This window comes from Haliaeetus leucocephalus, unplaced genomic scaffold (genome assembly GCF_000737465.1).
Source record: "Haliaeetus leucocephalus isolate CR32 unplaced genomic scaffold, Haliaeetus_leucocephalus-4.0 Scaffold506, whole genome shotgun sequence".
In the NCBI taxonomy this organism is placed as follows: Eukaryota; Metazoa; Chordata; class Aves; order Accipitriformes; family Accipitridae; genus Haliaeetus; species Haliaeetus leucocephalus.
In genome coordinates this window covers 7,023,469-7,041,315 of record NW_010972942.1, presented here as the reverse complement: position 1 = coordinate 7,041,315, position 17,847 = coordinate 7,023,469, and the positions used below count along the sequence as shown (strand labels likewise).

Sequence of the window (17,847 nt, the reverse complement as noted above, 5' to 3'; positions counted from 1 at the left end):
TGGTTTTGGTGGTGGTGGTGGCGGGGGTGGTTCTGGTTTTGGTGGTGGTGGCGGTGGCGATGCTCTGGTGCCGCCTATCGCGCTGCTCAGCCGTGACAGCCCGGTGGCACCTGCGGATGAATCCGTGCCGCTGTTGGCCAAGACGGCCAGTGCGAGTGTTTTCTTGGGTCGTTAACACCGAATTCCCGGGCTGTTCGGTGATCTCCCAGAGGCGTTTTTTCCATGAGGCGCTGCAGTGCTGACTGCTCTCGGGCTGAAATACCGCTCGGCTGCAACTTCCCCCGAGTCCGTGGCGGGATCCCCGCACGGACAGGAGTGAGGTTGCAGTGTCCTCTAGTGGAGCGTGGGCTGAAGGGCAGGTACCAGAGGGTTTGGGGAGAGCATACTTGGATTCCTTTCTGCTAACGATTTCTACAAAAGAAAGCGGTCTAAAGGAGCCGTTATTTTAAATGGAACAAGTGTTTTCTTCTATCTGCCCAGCTGTGAAAGTGAAGTTCTGTAGCTACAGCAATACCAGCGGACCCGGATTTCAGACTTCGTTCAAGAGCAGGCTCTGTTCTCCTGCTCTCTAGCTAGAATGCTAGACCGAGGAATGAAAGAAAGATGGGTCCTTACAACAGGAAGATAGTGAAGTCGTTTGAGAAATACAAAAATCTGAAGATGCTGCACAGATGTCTATGAAATAAGAAAATAATGTCAGCATAATTCAAAATACTTCCTGATTTAAAGCCTCCCCCACCCTGGACGTGAACAAGAATCCCTGGTATTCTTTGTACATTCAATCACAATATCGTCTGTCTTGAGTTGTCTCATTGTTCAGACTAAATGCTGCCTTGATATGATTTCTTCCATTTGTTTAGTATGTTCTAAGGAACTTCACAGTGTGTACAGGCAGACCTCTGCTGAAAGCTCTACATGTCACAGACTGCAAGGGGGATTCTTGGACTGGCGAATGTTCCCCCAAGTGATATTTTCGAGGGGGGATACCTGCCCTGTGCCTTGGAAAGAGAAGCTGTTGCTGGGGCACCAGCAAGGGCTGAGTGGGGATTGCAACTGGGGGAAGTGACCTGGGGAGAGAAAGTGGGGAAAGGATGGAAATATCTGAAGGAAGCATCAGGAAAAGTCTGTTATGCTTTCCTCCTTTACAACATTCTTACACCTCTTCCCTCCTCCAAATCTGCCTTAGCACTCCTCTGACTAGAGCAGGGAAAGACTCATGATGATGAGACATTGCTAAGGGAATGACTAATTCAGGCCTCAGTTTTTAGATGACACTTGGATTAGATGCTTCTATATTCCACTCTTTCAGTCACTTGATTAATAAGTAGTATCATCAGAGGCTGTTAAAATGCCAGAAATTGTACCATCTGAGCCTATGAATCTTTCTGCATTATTTTATTAAAGAGTAATATGGTTATAAATCAGAAAGATGCTTTGAAACTAGGGGCTTCCTCTTCAGGAAGATGAATGTCTTCATTGACTTGACTGGGAAGCCTTTTTTCACCTGACAGCAAGCAACCGCTGAGATGGTTTAGGACAGAGCGGTTTGAATGAAGAGTTGAATGAGGCTCACTCTCTGCACTTCTAAAAGATTCTTGCAGGAAAGGTTCAGTGTGAGTCTCTCACAGACAGTAACATAAAAACTGCAGTAGAAATTACACTACCTGACAAAGGCAGTACTTTCTTAAAGCTCCCATTTTATTCTGCTGCATGAATTGTTATTAACTGCTATGTGACAAAGGTGCGCTCAGCATAGGTGTGACAAATGGAAATGCCCTGCAACTGATTTATACAAGCTGAGTTATGTATTTCTAGGGCTCTGTGTGTGTGGTTTTGCTAGACAAAACATGCTTTGGTGTGGTATTGACTGTTGGTTTCATCAGCTTGATTGGGGACAAGTGCATTTAACAAAAGAAGTAAGAAGTGTAAGGTCTTCCAGGCTGAGCCCAAACACATGTATTCTTGTACATAACATTTAAAAAACCTCAAAGAGTTAATTGTCTAAGTTAATCTGACTCATATACACAGTAACTAAAAGAGCTGTAACCTTACTAAGCTCAGAGCTTTCCAGGGGTAAAAGTGGCACAATAAATCTCACTGTAGCTCTACAATGCAGCGAGTTTTTTGGTGGTCTGTGACTTGTACACATAAATACAAATGATGTGTGTGTCGAAGTATATATATATATACATAGATACATATAGATACATACACACTGATATATGATGGATTCTTGTCCTTCTACTGCCTACCTTTAAAAAGGAAAATGTGTTCTCCTTTTAAAAAGTCATTTTTATTCTAAAGCATAAGTCAAATGTCACATGCCAATTTGCAGGTGGTGACCTTGTTTCACAGTACTGAATGGTTTAATTTTCTAAAGTGGTTTCTAATCCTGTGGTTTCTGATTTTTTGAGTGTCTCTTTCTAAATATCTGATTTCTGAGATACTGATTTTATTTGGAGATATAAATGCTAACTGTGGTATTAGGTCAGACTAGCATGAAATGCAAATCTTGAAGCAATTGAAATTTCATGCTACTCATGAAATTGTGGGCTCCAACATATCAAAAAAATCATTAAATAAGTTTCTGTAAAGGCAGAGAAAAAATAGGCTGTTTTTACCGAACAGCTTTCTTGTTCTTTGGAATATGTTTTTTGTTCATGCCATGGGCCATATAGATATGAATATGCAACTGGGAATGTTTCTTTCTTCTGATTCAGGGTACAAACCCCGATTTGTTCACACTCGCCAAACCCGGTCCTTGTCTGTGGAATTTGAAGGTGAAATTTATGACATAAATCTGGAAGAGGAAGAACTGCAGCTGTTAAAGACCAAAAGTATCACCAAACGTCACAATGCTGAAAATGAGGAAGAAGCAGAGGAAACCGATGGTGCTCCTGCTGACACAATGATCGCTGACGGCACTGATGCTATAGGTCAACCCAACTCAGTCAGAGTGACACACAAGTATGATTGCTTTTTCTGTTTGGGTTTTTTTCTTCTTAAAATGAAATTGACTTCATTTTCTAACTGTATTCTCTCTCTCTCTGTTTTTTTTATGATTTTATAGTTAGAATATTTAAGAACTCAAAACTATCGTTGTAGATTTTAGATAAACGTGAGTTGTATTTATTAGTAGATGGAATCTTTTAACATTACTATGTGTATTTTAAAGGGAGGCATCTAGTTTAGGTTTTCTGAGGAGTAGGCACCTCCAGAGGGAGATTCATCCACTGTATTGAAACATGTATCTGATGATGGATTAATCACCCTGTGAAGCTGATACTCCTGCTGTTCTTTATAAAGTCTAGGAGACCAGCTTAGTGTAGAGGCCTAAATTTGAGATGACTGAAATCCCACTCTAAATGAGGACAGATTAGGTCAGTTACATCACCTTTCTTAACGTTTAGTTGCTTGCAGCCCCTAACATTAGCTAAAATACATTAGACCTGTTTATCCCTGAAAAGACCCGCAATCATTTTTCCAGCCTGGAAGATGCTTAGATTTCAATTTTTAACCCTATGCTAAATCTGAATGAAAAGGCAAAAATCTCAAATATTTTTTGGTTTAAAAAAGCTAATATGATTGATCTGAAAAGACAGGCAGATGCAGGCAACAAAAATCTTCAATTTTATCCTTTTCAGGTGTTTAAAATATAAATAGCATTTCTCTCTTTTATTTTATTCTTCTTTTTTTTTAACATCAAGGAAAACGTAAGAGTTAATTTTGAATAAGTAAAAATTATCCTTTTTTTTTTACATTGATAATTTCCAACTGTGGCATTAATAAAGCCTTAAACAGCTTTCTGGAAGAGTTATTATTTCTCCACAAAGTGTTTTGACTTTTACTGAATACAGTATTGCTTTCAGAATTCTTTAAGTGAAGAAAAAAACATAATGGGATAACATGAGAAGAGATAAGCATCTAAATCTTCCTTTCAGCTATTCTTCTCAAAAATTAAAAGAAGGGTTCTCATGCAGCAGGACCCAAGAAAGGTTGTGTCTATAAAATTGGAATATTTCCATAATTAAGGAATTTCTGTTTGTCAGCATGGAGGTTTTGAAAGTCCAGCCTGTAGTCTGCTGGATTTTCTATCTCAGTCCACCTCCTTGGCTTTCCACGTGGTTTTTTTTCTCTTGGTAGAGTTGGTTTTTTCGTACACTGGTATAAATGTTTTTGTCATTGCACCGCTTTTTTTTTAACCACTTATTTGAACACTTTGCTCTAACTTTGATTCTTATTGATCTTTATTGATTATATTGATCTTTAACCCACTGACTGTTTGTTCTGTTCTTGACTGTTTTGCATACTTGGAAGATGAGGTACATTCACGTGGCAAGAGGAATATATTTCTCAGCAGCTGGTGGTTAAATAAGAAATGGCACATTTGGTTAACAAGAGGCCTTAAATGCTGAACAGATTTTTATTTCAGTTTCAATTTCATTTCTAATTGGATTAAGAATCTCCAAGATGGCATTATCATTGCATATTTGCTTAGCAGGCCCAGATCATCTGTCATAGATGAGGAGGTTTTTTATTTTATTTTGCAGAGAAAACAGATTGAAGCAATTATTTATATTAGTGAGTCAACATGAGAAGACCTTGTAGAGTTTATTTATTTCTTAATGGAGTATAACAAAGAATTTATTAGGAATGTTAGATGAAAGAGAAGAAACTGGTAGGCAATTGGGAAACCACTGACCTTCTTTCTCCTATTTGTTAAACTCATGTCTACAGATGTTTTATTCTTCCAAATGACACTATACACTGTGAGAGGGAGCTGTACCAGTCTGCCAGAGCCTGGAAGGACCACAAGGCTTACATTGATAAGGAGGTAAGAGGTATTTTAAAATCTGAGTGAAGTCTTTGCACTGCTACCTTTTCAAAGAGTAATTCTGACTCGGAAATATTCTCTGCAGATTGAAGCTCTCCAAGACAAGATTAAGAATTTGAGGGAAGTTAGAGGACACCTAAAAAGAAGAAAACCAGATGAATGTGATTGTAGTAAACAGAGGTAAGAGAGATGGCATTCGATACTGAAAGCTATACCGATTGCTAAGACTTACACATTTTCCAAGTTTTTTGAGAAAGAACATAAGCTTTATTGATATTTATAACCACTGTAGGTACTCATTTTAGCTAGATCCCTTTTAAGAGCAGAAGCTACTGTGAATCAAAAGAAGATAACTGTTAAAATTTTAAGATTAAATATGTTTGTATTCTACTAATGTATTTGAACCCAGCTGGAGTTCTGCTGTAATCTAGCATAGGATCACTTACACAGATATAACTTCTTTAAATGAAGTGAAAATTGTAACTCAGTCTGTGTAGTTCCTTAAGAAAATGTCAAAGATGGTATGTTTCTGGTTTGGTTTTGTGTTGAAAATGTTTCATGACTTGATAATTCCTGATAATTTTTCCTGTAGCTATTACAACAAAGAGAAAGGCGTAAAGGCCCAAGAGAAACTCAAGAGCCATCTTCATCCCTTCAAGTAAGATTGTTATTATCCTCTCACTTTCTCAGCTGGCTTTTTGGTGACTGGAGAAATATAATTTTGGGGGATTGGGGTTTTTTTGTGGAGAGGGGAGGGGAGGAGGTGAGGGAAAGAAAAGGTCACATAGAGCAAGCTCTCACAAGAAGCCTTCAGTAGTTTTGGACAGACTTGTGAAAGTTTATGGATAAAATTTTTTAAACCTATTGATAAAAAATGGATTAAATTAGTCATTTCAGAAGCTGATTGACCTCACGATTGTTAAAAAGATCCAGTTAAACCTAAATGCAACAGTGCATCATTTCTCATGCTTACTAAGAGAACACCTCGTCATAACAGCTGGGGTGGAAACTGAGCTCGAAGAAGGGCATATTCTCATCCTCTCATCTTTAAAAAAGCCAGAAAGATGTAAAAACTGCTAGTGCTGTTTTTAACCAAGTAGAGACTGTTGTCTGTCAGCCATGCCCAACTTTCTTTCTGAACAGAGAAGCAGCCCAGGAAGTGGATGGCAAACTGCAGCTGTTCAAAGAGAACCGGAGAAGGAAGAAAGAAAGGAAGGGGAAAAAGCGCCAGAAGAAAGGAGATGAGTGTAGCCTTCCTGGACTGACGTGTTTTACCCACGACAACAACCATTGGCAAACAGCACCATTCTGGAACTGTAAGTCCTATGTCCACATGCAGATGTGATCTGGGTTATTCTGCTCTGTTCCAGAGTTTGCACTTCATGCAATCAGAGCATTATTTTGAAGAACTGGCACTTAGTAATGCTGCTGCTGCTGTTATTCTGAAGTACGAAGGAATAATGTCACTTGAGTATGCTTGTAATTGTTGCATTACTTATTTATACAAAATTATCACAGGAGGCTCGATGCTAAACACTACAGAAATGAAAAGGCCCATTGGCCTCTAAAACATAGACTTTCGTACCCAGCCACTGACATTTGTGTCATGTCTTGGTGATCAAGTTGACCAAATATTTCATAAGAATTTTAATTGGGTTTCTTGTTATTAATAACAACCTTATTCTTCCAATTGTCACAAATCCCTCTGGGACTTACCTTTAACATTGTCCTAAACTTCAGCACATAAAAAGTCTACTTTAATTTTATCATTTTGATTTCAAAGTGTATCATAAACAACATACCTTATTGTGAAGAAAATACAGATACTTTCCCTCATGAATTCTTCCCATTATTCCATTTTTTTGTATTTTAAAAGAATTTAAAAGTCACAACTGTGGAATGCTCACTTGGTGTATAAGATCAAAACATTATAGCTAGAAAATATTTTAAGTTCCTTTGAACTTCAGGGTATATAGATAACCATGCTATTGAGGCATGCTTCAACATTTCTTGGTATTCAGCATTAACAGAACAACACCTTTCTCATCTTTGGTGGTGGAGGAAAAGTGATTAAAAACTTTACTTTCAAAAACTTCAAGATCAAATGATGATTAAGGTACAACATATTTGACTCCAAGAAGAAAATTTGCTAAAAGCAATTTTTCATTCAGAGAAAGACATTGTCTCCTAGTGATAATCTGTTCTGATTGTACTAGGACTTCTGCTAATACACTTTTTATATTTTAAGATGTTCCTAAAGTAGTCATATGCATGATTTTTGTTTTAATGACAACAATGAAATTGGCTTATCACTTTTTAACTGTGGAGTAACAAACAGTTATGAAAAGTGTTCTCATATTGCTCTGCATTCTGGAAATGCTCCATTAACACTTGTGGGGTAAAAAAAATTCCCTTTGACGCAGTCCATAACTTAAAGAAGAGCTAATGTATTATAATACCATTACTATTTTTATGAAGTTTGTTCAAGACATTGATACTGTTGAAGCTAGTCACAGTACTAATAACAAATCTAAATAAATCTAAATAAAAATCTAAGACAATATTAATATTTTATTATTGGAATTAAGAGACATTCTTCTACAGCAAAAATTTGTTAGCAGTTTGAAAATTTAGAGATACCTTTCCCACAGCCTTTTCTGCTGGAAGACCAAGATTATAGACAAGATATAGCCACGTCTCCTCTATGGCTGCTCCCATCACTGTGACACCTGGATCCAGGTGTCTTCAATCTGGAGTGGAAACCTGCTCTAGGTTTCCCCAGGTTGCAAAGGGAAAACAAGGTGTAACCCAGTTACACTGCTTGAGACTGTCCTACAGAAGCCTGACTGAATGATTCAATTTCCGTCTTATTTGTGTATCAAGTAAACGAAATGAGGGATTGCAGTTCAAAATAATAGTTAAGTGGCTACCTTAGGAAATCTCAAGCCAGTAAGAGAGAGCTGCTTTTAATGAGGCATAGGATTACCTGCTGGCCTTCCTTCCCACCTTGCTTCTTCCATCTTTCCTGCATTCAAGGTGCCAGGCAAGCTCCCTACTTGCAAACCCATTTCTTCTTTGCCTAATCTCTCTCACTTGCCTCAGTCCCATACACTGCCTCGCACTTTCTTGACTGCCTTGTCATTTCCATTTCAGTTATGATATCAACCAGCAATTTGAGCTTCCTCTGTAGTGCTTACACTTCTGTAATTTTCTCTTGTACTTGTATCTCAGAGGCTCTACTAGGTTAAGGTTACTCACTGTTGGGGGAGATGGTACCCTTACATATAGTAAACAATTCCAGTGAATCTTGTTGTATACAAACCTTAAGGATTAGGATTTGTGCTGTTGTTTTGTAAAGTCTGAATTCTGCTCCATCCCAATAAACCGTATATAACTCGGAACAGAATATGCCTCATTAACTATAAGGTTCACTATCTTCTGCTTTCTTTAAGTGTCTGTGAAAATTACGTTAGCAACATTTATTCTGTTTTAGATGAGAATCTAACATTATTCAACTAGATTTTTTTTTAAATTGATCTAGAATTTAAGTACATGAAGATCTATAGAAGTTTCACTAGTAGAAGAAACACATTATTTTCAACTGAAAACTAATAACTTGTTTCTTTAATTGCAGTGGGCTCTTTCTGTGCTTGCACAAGCTCGAATAACAACACTTACTGGTGTTTGCGAACAGTTAATGACACTCACAATTTCCTCTTTTGTGAGTTTGCGACTGGATTCTTGGAATATTTTGATATGAACACTGATCCCTACCAGGTAAACCCCATTCCCTGTTACAAAATGTTGTACACCAGACTCCTCTAGGTTTGTTTTATTTCTGCTAACAAGTATTTTTTCCCTCAATTCCTCTTTTTCTCAGCTGACAAATACAGTACACACAGTGGAAAGAGGCATTTTGAATCAATTACACATACAGCTAATGGAACTGCGAAGTTGTCAAGGTTATAAGCAGTGCAATCCGAGGCCAAAGGGACTTGAAACAGGTACAAGAAAAATAGAAGTGTTTATTTCCAGTTTATTTGGGTTTTTTTTCATCTGCTTAAGTACTAATTGTATCCATGAAGTGTCACTCTCCTAAGTCTTGCTCTGAATAGTTTGGAATGATCCACATACACCATCTTGCATAACCGCATGACCAGGAAGCTTCTTTGCAAGTTTGCACAGGTTATTCTAGACAGATATTGATGGCAAACAACATTTGGCAGAAATTTTGCAGAAAGGTTATCATGTTATTTGCGCTAAGCAATAACAAACATATGCAGATCTTTCATAGTCACAACTTTTTTCTCTGTTGCAGGGTTTATTCGGTTAGTTTTTGCCTCCCAGTAGCAGGTGAGGTATTAAATCCTGTGTTTATTCCAATTGCTGTCTGTCTATATGAACAACCTCAGACTCTACAACACAACTGAGACTTAACATTGCAGACTTCTAATCAGCAGTAGTGCCCTTGATTTTTGAGGAAAGCAGTATTTCTTTACAACAGTCTCTGAGTAGAAAAATAGCTGGTATTCATACTTCATAACTCTGGAATTCATTGCACTTAAATTTGGTTGATTGAATATTGTGATTTTTTTTACAGGAATACTCCCTTCTACATGATTTGTGGTGTTGCATCTTTTTATCTCTTTCTTCAGCTACAAATGTTTCTCTTTTTTACAATATCTAATTGTTTGGGGGTTTTATTATTTTTGAAAAACTGTGGTTTTTCAGTTCTTTTATATAAAACTTCCAGGAAATCTTTGTTGGACTGCAGCTCTGTCTTTATTTAACACAGTACATTTCTTTTTAGGGATTAGATGCTGTGCATGGAAAACTACATTGTGAATGGTTTTACAAGTTCTAAACACTAACAAAAGTTACTCTTGTATTTTCCTATATCAGGAAATAAAGATGGAGGAAGCTATGATCCACACAGGTATCCACACTTTTTTATTCTCCTCAGCAGCTTCTTTCCAAATAATTGCATGACTCCAGTCCATTTCAACTAATGTCTGTATCCTGCCATATTGCACACAGCATAGCTTTTGATGCATGCATTTTCTAACTACTTTACACTGAACTTGGCTATTGTTTTTTAGATCTACCATTCTGCATTTAACGTAGCTCATTGTCATAGCAAGACTTCATACAGCTCATATTCCATGCCTGTATTTCTTAGATGTTTACACCGGGAAAATGGCACAAAAAGAATCACTTCTTTTGAGTTGTTTTCCTGTTGTTGGGTTGATTTTTAATGGGTTGGGGTTTTTTTCTGGTTTTATTTAGGAAGTCTGTACAGCTGCTTTTTAAACGTAAACCGAATGTGCTTAAAAAGATTTCTGAGGTATAGGTATCCAAACAGCCTGATCGAACCTATGCAAGTAAAGTAAAATCTTCTCATTGGCTTTAAGAAATGTTGGCAGATGCTGCTTTAAGCAAAAACAGTGCTCAATGTGAGCAGCATGTGCTCAGAAGCTAGCAGGAGGCAGGTCAATATAAGTATGGCAGAAAGATGAGACCCCTTTGGGTAGGGGAACAGATGCTTTCAGACCAGATCACACACACATGAAATGAAATTTCTTTAAAAAATTGTAATGTTTGAACTGAGGAAGGGCACCAGGTGAGGTTTTTTTATACCTAATGCATGAAGCTGAGGAATACATGAAAGACTGATGTTCGCAAGTATACTTATCATACCTACATGTTTATCATGCAGAGCCCAGTTTCTCCTGGTGGAGGAACTAGTCAAACATAAAGCAAAAGCCTGAAGATACTGAAAAAACTCAGGTCTTAACAGTACTGCACTTGCTGTTCATTGAGCAATACTTGTACTCAGGGTAAAAAACAGATTAAAGTCTGTCAAGTGTCATATTTAGACTTGGTATCTTCTCATGGTATATCAATTTTATACATTTTCTTCTCCATGCGCTTTGGTGGATTAGCTCCTGATACACATTGTTTACCTGAGATGTAAACTGGGTCCAAGGAGTATACAAGTCTACATAAAACTTTTTTTCACAGGGCCTTCTTAAAAGAACCTTGTCGCTAGCTCCCGGCAGCGAGGGAACAATTAAGATAATGTATTTCAATGTTTTATAGATCTCCAATTTAAGCAGCTAATTTTTCCTTGCAGCCAATTTTGTATTTTCTCACTTGAGTAGTTTTGGGATCTAGGAAAATGATAAGCTTTTGTCTGGTTATGTCCCAGTTGTTTGCATTGCTCATTACAGCTTGGTGGGAACTGGTTACTACAATGATAGAAAATAATCCCTGTAATTATGCTTTTAAATCTTTCATTAGAAGACGTCTTTGTAAGCATTCCTCATTTTAACTACATATCTAACAGAAACGGCATTTTTGAATTGTAGGATTGCATGAAATAGTAGAGCACACAGGATTAATCTTTAAATTATATCTTGCTACTCTCTTTAGTAATTGAAACATTTTAACGTCAATAAGTGTTATGCTACTGGGATAAATAGCAGGTATAGTATAACACAAGTGATTTTGCTTTATGCCATTACATTCCAGACACCCAGTTTCTCAATATGCACAGGTGCCTGGGCTCAATATTTTGGTTCAATCCCCATCTTGGTGGAAATTGGTTTTCTTTTCTAAAAGAAAAAATGTTTTAAATTAACAAAAACCATTTATCAGGAATCATTAAAATGATCTCTTAGAGGATCCTTTTCTGGATGCCTGCAGAGAAACCAGCGGAATAAGGAAGGGAAAGCCCTATGCTGCTAAGTCATCTGAACTACCCCTTAAGCTTCCTTCAGATCATGTAGTTCATCCACTCAGACCTGTTTCCAGCTCAAAATGTCCTGAGTTAGTACAGCATTACAGGTGTTACAACACTGAGACAACAGGCCTGTATGGAAACAGCCAGTACAGTGCTGTTTGCTTAACACATAGGAAGAGAGCTTCAATGGGGAAGAATTCATGTCCTTTGAGGGACAGAACAACTCTGCAGACATGGTTGATAAATGGATGTGGGAACTGCACACTCGTCTCTCCTGTCCTGCTTGTCTGAGGTGTTTCAAAGCCACCAAGATGATTGTGCCGACTTGTCTTCAGTCTCAGTGGAGATATATCCAGATCCCTTATTAGTTTTTAGGCAGCGCAGCCACGGATGGCATCATGGGACTCCAGGGTATGATAATTGGAGATTGAAGCTTAGCTAATGCTTGATTTTTAAAAATTGGAAGATGTTTTACCGTGAACAGTTAGCAACAAATTTTCCCCTTTTTGGGTCTATGACATAGCTGAGAGATTCCAAAGTATTGATCAAGGAAACCACTGCCATGCTGTTACTCAAATGCAACTCATCTGCACTTTCCCATTTCACACCTATTTATAATGAGATTTCTTACAGGGGAAAACCTTTTCTTGCCTCTCTCCTTCCCACTGTATGCTTTGATTTCAGTGGTAAACTTTTTGTGCTTACTGGTAAGTTGTGGAATTAAGCTGTGAGGTGACTCACTCAGTCAACCAACACACAGCCAGCTCTAGGACCTTAAGACTTTGCTTTCCTCTTTGTTTAACGTGTATGAATACAAGTTACCTCTCTCTCATGTGTTCAAACAAGTTACTTTTTTCTGCTTGACGTGAAGATCATTCAACAATTCACAGTGCCTTCTCAGCTGTGAAACTCCTCCGAGACTGCAGACACAGTGCCACCTTTAGAGGGGAAAAGATAGACCCAGCATGAAGGTCCATGTAGCTCTGACTCAGCCCTTGAGCTATTTTGTAGGAATACAGCAAACTGCTTGCTGACCTTACTTCTCTGCAGCACAGCCTCTTTGCCCGGCTGCTGAAGCTGATGAGAAACCCTGCTCCTCTTCGCTTGTCCCCGGACTCCTCCGCTGCCCACCCTGCCATCCCAGCTAGCTCAGCTCAACCCTCTGTCCCACTGCCTGGTCCTCTGGACCCAAAGGCACCTTTCTGGCTCCCGCTTTGCCCCGCACTGCCCTGGTCCATCCCCAAACCTGTTACTGGTCAAACAGCAGCACTCCTGTTTCAGTTCGTGCCATCGCATACCAAACCACTTTGGCCACTGACCCTGCAGCAGTTTGTTTTCCTATACAGGCTCTGATTTGGCAAAGAAAAAAAATATGAAACTATCAATACAAATAATAACAGTGCAAAATTTAAATGTTGTCGCATTTGCAGTGTGGTTAGTATCTTAGAGGGTTTGGTGACTAAATTCCTCAAAAATGCATCCCTTCCTATGATGTTTTCTAGGGCCCTTTATGCCTCTAAGCACTGGAATAGTAAGACTTCTTTCTTGAAACCTCTGCAGTATTTAATTATTTTTTGTTTCAGGAAACAAACTTTCCATAATTTGTCTTACGAAGATGGCTTTCATGTGGCCGTGCCATGATCTCATTTCTCTTGTCTACTTCAGGAAAAGAAAGAAGGAAGACACGCTCTCATAGCTGTCCTATCGGATCCAAAAAGCTTGTGTCGCCTCCTGTAATAGGGAGTTTGCCAAGTGTTTGCAAAAAAAAATTTCTATAACTTGCTTTAAAAAAAAATAATTAAATTTTACATTATAAAATATTTGCAGCTGTTGTATTAAGTGAAGAAATATCAATTAAGATTAAAGATGCAGGTGTTTCCAAGTAAGGAAAGCGGTCTCCTTTTGTGCAGAATAAGGCCTCTTATCATAAGAAAAATCTCAAGTTTTTTTCTGACCATAATGGTATTTTTCTGACCTTCCATGTGATGGACTAAATAGTGGAGAAATTCTTTCCACTGCGAAATCCCAAGCTAGTAAAGAAGCAAAGAATATAAGCTATGGTAGATAGAAGTTATATCTTCTGTTTTACTCAAACAATGAGAAAGGCCAAGTTAAAATGCAAACATATTAATGGAGATGCCAAGAACCTACTCTAGGGATGAAGGGTTCAATATAAAGAAATATTTGTGCTCAGTTCACACTGTTGGACTATAGCCACTTGAACTTCCAAGGTAATTGCTATTAGCTTACCTGCCTCTGCAGTTTTAAGAAAGAAAGTAAGTCATCTCAGTGAACTAATTACCAAATGTTGCCTACAACATCATTTGTAAGGACAAATTTGTCACTTTCCCTGACAGGCTTTTGCATCACCTGATTAGTTTTTCCTTGTAGCCCACTTAGTTGATAAAATCTTTGGACTGAACACAGTCTGCACAGTGAATTAAATGACATAGTGGTGTTCAGTGTTACTTGTCAATACAAAATTTCACACTACATTTGATAATCTGGGTCGCTATAATCACTGTAGTGAATTTTAAAAATCTTTTAGAAATGGGTTTCCTCATGTCTTTGCTTTTTCTGGCTGTGATCAATATAAAATGCAGCTCCATTGCTACTTAGACTCACATGTATGCCTTTTATTCAAACCTATTATTTGATAAAGCTGTTAGACATTTTCTTTGAAAGCTTTTTTTTTAATTTAAAAAAAAAGCAAACTCTTTAGGAGGTTCTATATCTGTGTATATTTTAACACTATTTTACAGAGTGGTGCAGTCCTATAGATTAATTCACACCAAGTTTTTACAGCTTTTATGTCTCCTAATTGCTTCCTGTAAATTAAAAAGAATGTTTACAAAGTTAATAAAATACTAACTTTGACTACCATTTACTAAATAAAATGTGGTTGGTTGGTTTGTAGACCATATGTCTTGAGCTACCCAGACAACAAATTCCTGTGGGCATTGTTGAAGTTCAGGTCACTAGTGGCTTTCAGAGTTAGTCCCATCCCTTATACTTAACCATTGTTTGTTTATTCCATATTTCGGTGAGTGTTCAGGAAAGGCAAATGGATTATTCATGTATTGAAGCAACTTTAATGCCTTGAAATATCAGAGGAAAGATTTCTCTCTGACCGTCACCACAGAGCTCTGTTAGACTAGATTTTGCTCTTTTTTACTCAGTCCAAGGATGTGGCAGACGACAGGGAGCTTCTTGCTGTGTGTTCAGCAGGAGCTGTGAACACACCTGAGTCCAGAATCATTAATATGATGACCGAAGATGTGGAGCATCTTACATTTTGAGCTACATACATTATGAATAGTGGTGCTTTCAAGCAAATTGGAGTAGAAATACATGTGGAAGCTTTGGTTGCTCTTTTAAGCTGGTGTTCACCATTAGGCTTTATTCTTTCTTTCAACAGAGGACAGTTATGGGACGGATGGGAAGGCTAACCTGCCCAATTTCACTGGCGACATCGACTGGCAAGGACTGGAAGACTTGTACAGTGTGAATGAAAGTGTATATGAATACAGATACAACTATAGACTTAGTCTGGCTGACTGGACTAATTACTTGAAGGATGTAGATAGAATGTTTGCACTGCTGAACAGTTACTACCAGCAAAATAAAACAGACAAGGCTAACACTGCTCGAAGCAACGGGGACGGGGACGAATCATCCACGCCGTTTACCTTGGTGGAAATGACTTCTGCTGAAGAATCGAGCGGCCTGCCTGCAGAAGAGTTGCAGCTTATCGTGCCAACAGACTTTGCAGCCCTCGCTTTGAGCACAGTGAATTTAAGTCAGGAGAGGAAACTTGAATTAAACAATGATATTCCTGAGAAAAGTAGTTTGAATGATGCACACTGGAGAAATAATCACCAAGCTGAAAAATGGATGGAGGATAAAGAATCGGAGCGTTTTGATATGGATTTCAGTGGAAACGGTTTGATAGAGTTGGAGTCACGGCATAGCTTCATGCTACAACCCATCAGCATTCCTCAAAAAGACACTCATCAGGACAGTGACACTGTGGAAGATATATTTGAAGATCAAATATATCTTCCCATGAGGTCCAATGAACCCCTCATTCATCAGGCTGTAAACGTATCCATCAGGGATCCATCTATCAGTACCCAGAACACAGGAACTTTCTTGAAAAAAACGGAACAGAGTCTTGCAGGGGAAACTTCACAGATCCTAAATGTAGAAGGCAGTGCCTCAGCTCCACTCTCCTTGGATTAGATCAAGTTGTAAACCATTAAATAAGTTCTCCATTTTCTTACTAGTGAACTAATAAAGGTAATCTCGACAACTGACATTCCATGTTTATTGTAGATACATTTTGCAGCTAAATTGAGCCCAGTTCAGTATTTGTCTGTGTGCATTTTTTTTATTCACACGCACATACTTTCACAGTAATTCTCCCCACTGGGAAGAAAGATTTCCAGTTTTTAATGAAAAGAAACAGTGTTAACTTTCAAATGCAGTAGCACATTCTCCGACAGCTAAAAATTATTTCTTTGAAGAGGATGTTCAAGCTACGTCCTCTATTTCCAGATGATCCCACCATGAATGAATGTTTCAGTCCACCCAATCTGTCTGCATAATGTCTTATTCATAAATTATTTTAACCACTGGAAATTCCTAATGTCACACTTTTAAGTAAAATGCACTTTTAAAATCTGTATGCCATACCATTTATGAATCTAACGCCTTACATGTTCTTAGTTTGCTCATTGTTTCATGTAATTGTGAAACCAATAAATAGATTGACAGGAAAGAGGTAAACAGCATGGATTGTGGAAACAGACTCTTTGAATATTATTTTAGCAAAAATATTGCATGTTTTTGTTACTTTAATTACTCTCAGAAAGGTATGGCTAATGATTGTTAACTGTAGGAGGATTTGTTTAAATTGGATTGTTTCCCTATATGTTGATATTGTCAGTATTAAAAACCCATGAGGTTTTTTGACTTTTTTTTTTTTTTTGCTGGTACTGGTAGAAAGGTTTACATCAATACATATATGCATTTGTCACCACATCTGATTTTTATTATCCTGCACAATATCTTGAAAGCATTATTATCATTTTGAGACTTCAATTTTTTTGTTTTGAACAGGCATTAAAGGGAATGATAAAATCATCTTAGATTTACATTATTTTAGATACAAAAGGCACATGAGGTAAAAAATAGTAGTTTAGATAATTTCTGTTGTTGTATTCTAAATTTTTTCTTGAACTTTACCAAACATTAAATTTTATAAAGTATAATACAAAAATGACTTTGAAAATCTGTATTACTCAAAACTTAATATCCTCCCTTGCTTTTTTATAAATTTCTAAATAATTAGCACAACAACAACAAAAGAGAATTACCTCAAACAGATGTAATTCCATAGTGTCCAATTCACAGGTGTGTTTCCTATCTGTTACATGTTATTTAGTGTAGTGAGTATTTTTTTGCTATTGCAAGCACTGCAGGCTAAACTTACATTCATTTCATTGTATTTTAAGTTGAAACTTTTTAAAAAGGAGATTCTTTTAGTAGGATTTTAATAATTTTAAGAAGCAGTCTTTTTGATGGACTCTGTAAATATGTTAAAATTACTAGCTCTTTATCTGATGTATGTGTCATGGGCTGATTGATAGAAAAACATATTTATGGTCATGAATGATGCTATTTGTACATAGGTTTTAAGTTACTAGGATACAGACTGTGTTTTTAAATCTTGTATAATATTTCTGTGATACTTTTATAGTACAATTCTGGCTTCAGGAAAGTCTAGAAGCAATATTTCTTGAAATAAAAAGTGTTTTACTTTACCTGCTTCAGAGACGTCCAGATGATCCAGTTTTCCTCCTAATTAAGATCTATTTTAAAACTATGTTAACAGTTTCAGTTTTAAGAATCCATCCACATTTAAAGCAACGGGTAATGAAATAACACACTACATTCTGTTAGTTATAAATTATTCCTGGAGATGTGAATAATATATATTTTTTGTTTAAGACATGCTGTGAATTTTTTATTATTTTTTTTTAAATTCCCAATTCATCCCATCCTTTCTTCCTTGAAGTCAACGCACTGAGCTGCACAACCAGCGGTTCCCAGAAGTAAAGCAATGGTACATGGTGCCTTCCCCTGCTTTGCCGCTTTCCCTCCTCCCTGCAGAGCTCACCCTCTGACAGCAAAGCGCAGCAGACGGGACACAGAGGGCTTAACGAGAGGGGACCACAGGTCTTTAGTCAGGAGGAGTATCTCCTTGCAC

At 37.6% G+C, this 17,847-nt stretch overlaps 1 protein-coding gene across 1 annotated transcript in view; it reads left to right on the top strand.

The window, feature by feature from the left end:
* The window catches only part of SULF1 (sulfatase 1), a 124,023-nt gene extending 106,617 nt beyond the window's left edge, over positions 1-17,406 (top strand). The window contains exons 15-23 of the mRNA XM_010575898.1: positions 2,721-2,967; positions 4,738-4,834; positions 4,920-5,014; positions 5,427-5,492; positions 5,978-6,150; positions 8,469-8,611; positions 8,715-8,838; positions 9,737-9,770; positions 14,995-17,406. Of these exons, the coding sequence (XP_010574200.1) occupies positions 2,721-2,967; positions 4,738-4,834; positions 4,920-5,014; positions 5,427-5,492; positions 5,978-6,150; positions 8,469-8,611; positions 8,715-8,838; positions 9,737-9,770; positions 14,995-15,025 (1,010 nt within the window). The 3' untranslated portion in view covers positions 15,026-17,406. The remainder of the gene's footprint in view (positions 1-2,720; positions 2,968-4,737; positions 4,835-4,919; positions 5,015-5,426; positions 5,493-5,977; positions 6,151-8,468; positions 8,612-8,714; positions 8,839-9,736; positions 9,771-14,994) is intronic.
* The last annotated feature ends 441 nt before the right edge of the window (positions 17,407-17,847 follow it).